Source organism: Ctenopharyngodon idella, chromosome 24 (assembly GCF_019924925.1).
Source record: "Ctenopharyngodon idella isolate HZGC_01 chromosome 24, HZGC01, whole genome shotgun sequence".
NCBI lineage: Eukaryota > Metazoa > Chordata > Actinopteri > Cypriniformes > Xenocyprididae > Ctenopharyngodon > Ctenopharyngodon idella.
In genome coordinates, this window is record NC_067243.1 from 20,806,932 (window position 1) to 20,814,070 (window position 7,139).

The 7,139-nt window shown below is 34.6% G+C and overlaps 1 protein-coding gene across 2 annotated transcripts in view; it reads left to right on the top strand.

Moving 5' to 3' along the window:
* Positions 1-30: 30 nt before the first annotated feature.
* Positions 31-7,139, top strand: part of scamp5a (secretory carrier membrane protein 5a) — a 17,423-nt gene continuing 10,314 nt past the window's right edge. Inside the window, exons 1-3 of one of the 2 annotated variants that reach the window (XM_051884156.1) lie at positions 31-192; positions 6,121-6,177; positions 6,365-6,484. In XM_051884156.1, coding sequence (XP_051740116.1) covers positions 6,171-6,177; positions 6,365-6,484 — 127 coding nt within the window. In that variant the 5' untranslated portion in view covers positions 31-192; positions 6,121-6,170. Of the gene's footprint in view, positions 193-3,495; positions 3,731-6,120; positions 6,178-6,364; positions 6,485-7,139 lie in introns of those variants that run through there. The other variant, XM_051884155.1, reaches the window with a different exon arrangement.

Sequence of the window (7,139 nt, forward strand, 5' to 3'; positions counted from 1 at the left end):
ACCGTATATTTACTTCTTAAATGGGTAAGGATTGGAATCTGTATGGATGTTTCATACTCCTTCCCAATCAGGCCTATTATTATTAATATATAGCTGTTAACTCCGCAGTGTACACAGACAATTTCAGTTTTTCCCTTCTAAGATCTAGAGGCATCTCGAATGGAAAACATTTATGGATGAACTATGAATACTGTAAGTCATGAAATTATATTCTCTCTCTCTCTCGCTCTTTGGTAACACTTTACAAGGTCTCATTTATTAACATTAGTTAATGTATTAATTTAATCAACATGAGCTAACAATAAGCAATACATTTGTTAGAGTATTAATCTTTGTTAACATTAGTTAACAATACAGCTGTTCATTGTTTGTTCATGTTAGCTCACAGGGCATTAACTAGCCTAATATTTACAAATACAACTTTTGTTTTAAATATGTACTAGTAAATGTTGAAATGAACATTGAGATTAATAAGTGCTGTAGACGTATTGTTCATTCTTAGTTAACTAATGTACTAATGTTAACCAATGAAACTTTATTGTAAAGTGTTAGCCTCCTCAATATAAATATATTCAAACAATATTTAATGTAATCTCTATGTGATAATGATAGACGGATCTATTGTCTTACTTTATCTAAAATCTACCTGACAATCTTTCTGCTTTCAAGTAGACGACTGTGTGGATACTAGATATACTGATACTTTAGATGATGTGAGAAGCATTTTAGGGCATGCATTGTGTTACCAGAAGTGGCTGAGAGCTGTTGTTCTCATTTCGTTGTAACGTTACAGAGCGCTGAATATTATTGCCGGAGGAATCTTGGAGATCAATTATGTATGAAAAAATCAGGTCAGGGTTTTGCTGAGGGATAGGCTTCTGGAAAAAGGCCTAGAATCTACACTGGAAATAATAAACAATGCAATTTGCTCAACAGTTATACAATGATGAAACTATGTTGTATTATGTATAATAAAATAAATTAAAAAGATATTAATAAAAAAAAACTGTCAGTAGTGGACCCCAGTGTACAAATTACTGTAGGTAATAACATAAGATGATAGAAATTTCTTTAAACTTACTTTTGATCAATATTGTTTGTTAATATAATATGTATTTTTCAAGAACTGAATTAATGTGGTATTATGTGGTAAAAATTGTACAGTACATATTCACAGGAAATAGACTGCATATTGATGTAGAATTTCTGCAGACGTACGATAATGCATGAAATAAAGATGTGAAAACCACAAAAGCTTATCTGCTCCAAACTACTGTAAAACTGGCAAGATCACCATGACTTTTAGAGATGACATGGCCTGATGAATGCTAATCTATGCAGAAAGGGCCTCAAGTGGCTCTACTTGATCTCTCTTAAGGACATTTTACTGAGGTTCAGATCGATCAGCTTGCATTCTCGTTCTATTTACTCTCTTCAGTTTGTAGGTATTATACTCAGATGTCATCAATAACAGTATTTATTTCTAGATAATTGTAATTTTACTTATGTTTCATTTGAATGAAATCTTTATTACTTTTTAACTGTTCTATTATTCTTCAAAGATAATCTTTTGATTTTCCACCATTATATTCAGTATATATATATATATATATATATATATATATATATATATATTAGGGGTGTAACGATACATCGATCTAATGTCTAAATGCATCGATGCAACGCGTAAAAAATCGATACCTGTGGGCTATTTATTGAGGCACCTTTGTTTTAACTCTCCACATTTTCACACAGTGTCAGTCTATGCATTATTGCCAACGCGTGCATTCTGGTTTAAACTACCTTTCAGAACTTGTGAAAGACACTCGGGACAGTAGATGGATCTGTCACTGTCCCAATCGGACCAGTGCTGGATCACTAAAGTTTATAATTTGCTCGTGTTTAAAGCCTTGCAAAAACGTACATCTCAAACAGTGTCAGATCACAACACTGGAGAATAGAGCGCTATGAATCGTTCTTCACACACACAGTAACTGAAATGTAAAACTGTTAAAAGAAAATGCTCAATAAACTGCTGCGTAAGAGAGCTGCGCGCTGTGACTGTGTTGCTTCAAGCGCATCATTCTGCACGCGGGATGCGCATACGTGCTTTGTGCCGCTCTGTATTGGAGCCTTTATAATACTTTTGCACAATGAAAGAATATTAATAGCCTATCTTTTTTTGTTCTACCTATAATATGCTGTTGCTTAATTAAAAAGCTGCGCTATACATTTAAAAGAAATGTCTTTTAATTTTATATACAATATGTAGGCCACAATATTACATTACACATTTTAGCACAGAAGCCTAACATTACTTCCTTGACTGTTGTCATGTCATAAGCTGTCATTAGATTACCGTGTGAATTTTTTATTTGTGGATGTTCCAAACAGGGTTCAGGATGTGAAATTTTGAAATAATTATTTATGTTATATATTTTGGTTGCAGTTGTTAGTTAATACAAATTTAACTGGTTGTCTAAAATAGGCACATAATAATATCATAATATCGAAATATTGATCAATATACCCCTGAATCGAATCGTATCGCAGAAGTTTTTGAGGTATCAGAAAATATTGTATTGCTGGCTATAAGAATCGATATTGTATCGAATCGTGGCGAACCGTCCGATTTACACCCCTAATATATATATATATATATATATATAAACATACATATACATACACACACACACCTTATATAGAAATATACTGTATACATAGTATATATATATATATATATATATATATATACACATACACACACACACATACATACATATATATACATATATACATATACTGTATATATACACATATATAGGCTACATACAAACAAACACACACATATATATATATATATATATATATATATATATATATATATACACAAATATACATATAAACATACACACACAAATCACTGTAAGTAGGCTAGGCTAATAACTTTATCGCTGGTTGAAAAAACACACAAACACAACAGCAGATACTGAACAAGGGAAACACAAGAAGGACTTTAGTACAGACAGGAAGGAAGGGCGAACAAGCACAACAAGAAACACCTGGGAACAATCAATGCAACTAATCAACAAAGAAAACTGCAAACCGACTACAAACAGGAAACAGGAACAAAACAGAAACACAAAATAAGAGCCTCAAGCAGGGGTTGTGACAATAACATTATGTGTACGGTGATACATATATTAAATGTATAAAATGTATAGAAATAGCCATCTATATAATTGTAGTAGCCTAAGTAACATTCTGTATGTGTAAAAGGTAATAAATGTAGGCTATTAAATGTGTGTGTGTGTATATATATCATACATTTAATACATTTATCACCTTTTACACATGAAGAACGTTATTACTTCAGTAAAATATGTTTTTATTTCTGTACATTTATAAGGCTTCAGGACCGTGGAGAGCGGCCACACACAGCTGTTGAGAGAAGCGAGTGAAGGAATGAAGTATCGCGAGTGTAGAGACCTCACGAGCTGATGTATTCATCAGCATCACACTCGCTCGGATGCTCATCGACGCGCGTGCGTGTGTAGGAGTACTGTGACGTGATTGTTTTCACTCCCATATTCCTAATATCATCTCAAAATATAAAGGATTTGGAAAACATCACCATCACAAGTGCGTCGATCATCGAATGGAAAGCGGTTTAATAGATGCAACTGAGCGCGTACACTGGCAACATATTCTTGGGTAAACGCGCGAGAAGGTAAGGAAACGGGTTCCACCGATGCTTTTCACTTTCTTACCGTCGTTTTTCACATCTATGTACTCTGAACAGATTATATATGTCTTACGTGCCAGGGAAAAGCAGAAATGGGTGCATTCTTGGCTTGCACTGTTGAATAAAACACCTCCCCGTTCAGCACCATCTTTTCCCTTGAAGGGCGCTGTGCTCGACCTCTTTTCCGCTCTGAAATTAATGAAAATGTTTTTGCAAAATATTCTTTTGCTCGTGTTTTCTCCTTCACTTCTTATCTTGCGTTTTATAACAGCACTTCCCATTTGGATTTATGAAATATAACGATAGGACAGCTAGATTATCATTTCATATCTGTACACCACCCCGGCGACATGCCCTTCACTTGCAACTGGGTTTGGCTAGAATCGAGCGAGAAAAAGCAGCAATCGGTTGATAATAATCGCTACAAATAAGCAGTTGATAATAATCGCTGCGAATAAATGGTACATAATAATCTCTAAGAATATTAGGTTAAAAATATAGTCGCTACGAATAAACGTTTGTTAATATTCGCTAAAATAAACGGTTTAAAATAATCGCTACGAAACGATTCATTTAGATTCGAATCGCTCGAATCATTTTTCATTCCACTAACTCTAATCGTGTCCTCTTGACAGCTGAATGGAGTCCAAGAAGGGATGATTCAGTTAGGAGGCCTCATAAACCTGTATTCCTGATTTAAATAACAATCAACAGCTACAATGTGACAATCACTATGTTTACATGTTCGAAAATATTCCGATGTTACTCAGAATTTAACAATATTATCATTTTATTTTAGTGTCATGTGAATGCATTAACTTGATTACCATAAACAGATTAAGCCAATATCTATAGAGTTGTCTAAACATTTGAATATTAATCAGAATTGGGAATATCAATTGTATTTGTAATATTCACTATAAATAAATATATTCTGTGGATTTCTAAACAAAAGTAATCTTGAGTTTTAAAAAAATCAAGCTATTCAGTCGCAATAACATCAGTTTGTAGGTAAACCTGGATTTTTTTTGTCAAGGGATCCCTCATGAATTTTCTATTTTTAGAAAATAGTTTTTGGATTTGTTAGTTTTGGATTTGTAAAATAATTTTGGTAGTCAACATTACTTGAAGAGATTTTTATGATTTGTTGTACAAAAACAAAGTCATACCTCAAAAAAATTTTTTAAGCTGTGGTGTTTTTAAAAGCATACTTGCTTTATATATTCTATGTCATCAGAATATGAACTTTAATCTGACAATAATGTGCATGTAAAAATAGTAAGTGTTACAGGCTGCTTAATGTTTATGGGCCCTATTTTAACGATCTAAGCGCATGGTCTTAAAGCGCACGGCGCAAGTGCACCGAATCCAAGGGCGTGTCTGAATCCACTTTTGCTAGTTTAACGACGGGAAAAGTGGTCGGCATGCCTGGCGCATGGTCTAAAAGGGTTATCCCTATTCTCCTAATGAGTAATGGGTGTGTTTTGGGCGTAACGTGCAATAAACCAATCAGAGTCTCATCTCCCATTCCCTTTAAAAGCCAGTTGCGCTCGCGCCATGGTGGATTCGCTATTTACATGGCGGAATTTGCAAGCGGAATAACTGAACACTTCTCTAGCGAGGAAACGGATCTGCTTGTGCATGAGGTTAAAGTGCACAAGCAGACCATCTACGGGAAAAGCCGGCTTCCACCAAAGCATTTTTATCTCTATGTGCACAATAATAATCTTTTACATTGTAATCCTTTTATTTATTTTTTAATATTTGGCATGTTTGTGTGCTGCTGCGTGTCCCTGTGTGTATAACAAGCAGAGTGTACGCGCGTTGTACACCCGCATATAGGCACATATTACTAATGCGCTCTTTAAAGAACAAAAAAATATTGCGCCATTGACGCAGTCTATTTTAGTTGCCTCAAAATAGCAACACGCCAACAATGCACCTGAACACACCTCGTTTTCAGACCAGCACACCCATGGGCGCACAAATGCATTTGTTATTTAAACAATGTGGCGCAGGACGTGAAAATGATAACTGTGTCAGGCTAAAACTAGCAAAAAACATTTGCGTCACGCCTGGCGCCGCATTGTGCCAGGTGTATGATAGGGCGTTATGTTTGAAATCCTGAATAAGGAATGAAATCATTTGTGTTATTAGAGACACAACTGGATCTGGCTTGTGTTTACTAAAGTTATTCCATTGCTTTCTGGTTGTATTTTGCAGAAAATGTAGATAAATATAAAAAAAACAAGCTTCGCTTTCACACTGGAATACATTATATTGAAAATTAGGTTGCATCCTGTTGTATTTTAAACACTTAAAGTGTTTCATTGCAGTGTGTGAATTTGTTGTGTCTGTAATATGTGTGTTTACAGGTTTATAAAAATTAAAGTTTGACGTTGGTGATCTAAAAAAAGGAATCTCCATGGCAGGTGAGAACTTTTAACTTTCTTAAACAAAACTGAATTATTACCATATTCAAGTACCATAGTATTTGCATGGTACTGTAAGGCAGTTCAAAGAATAGCATGGTCCTACCATGGTATGTTTTATTAGTTTTGTTACTGAACCAGGACTTAAGAGGTTAAGCTTTAAATTGTTTTTTTTTTTCCCCCACAGAAAACAATTTCCCACCTCTTCCAAGGTTCATTCCTCTGAAACCATGTTTTTACCAAGACTTCAACGAGATCCCAGACCAGTGGCGTACAATGTGCAAACGAATGTATTACCTATGGATATGTACGTTCTTAAATATTTCAGCATATATTATACATTTTTGGAGTATTTTCACTGCATGTAATTTTTTTGTTCATTACGGTGTGTGCACTGAGTAGTCATGTGGCTTTATTTGCCATTACAATGTCTCTTTTGTTTTCACTGTAAACACTGAGAAAAAACAGACACACGAAAACTTGTAGAGACTGGTTTTGTATTTTGATCTATCGGTCCATGGGTAAAAGTGTGGGGTGTCATATTACTTCGGTTATTGTACAGTTTACTATGTTATCATTAAGAATCACAAGCATTAGATTTGCTTTTGACATGTAGGATATTTACAAACTGCTTTTTTCATTAGCACACTAATTGGGAACTATTTTGAAATGGGTCTGGGAGTTGAGAAAGTAAGTATTTGTTGAAATAAATAGACATTTGTATTAGTATCTAAAGTATTGCTAGGTTTTATTTTAGTTTACTTAGCTATTACATTTTAGTCATTGTGTGTCATAAATGTGCACAATGTTCTGGTATCTGCCCTGTTCCAACAGATTAAGTTTAGTTTTCCTTGTAATGTAGTCACCTACCATTCATGGTTCCCAAACCTGTCCTGGAGGACCCCCAGCCCTGCACATTTTGTATGTCTCCCTATTTCTGACACACCCATTTCAGGTCTTGA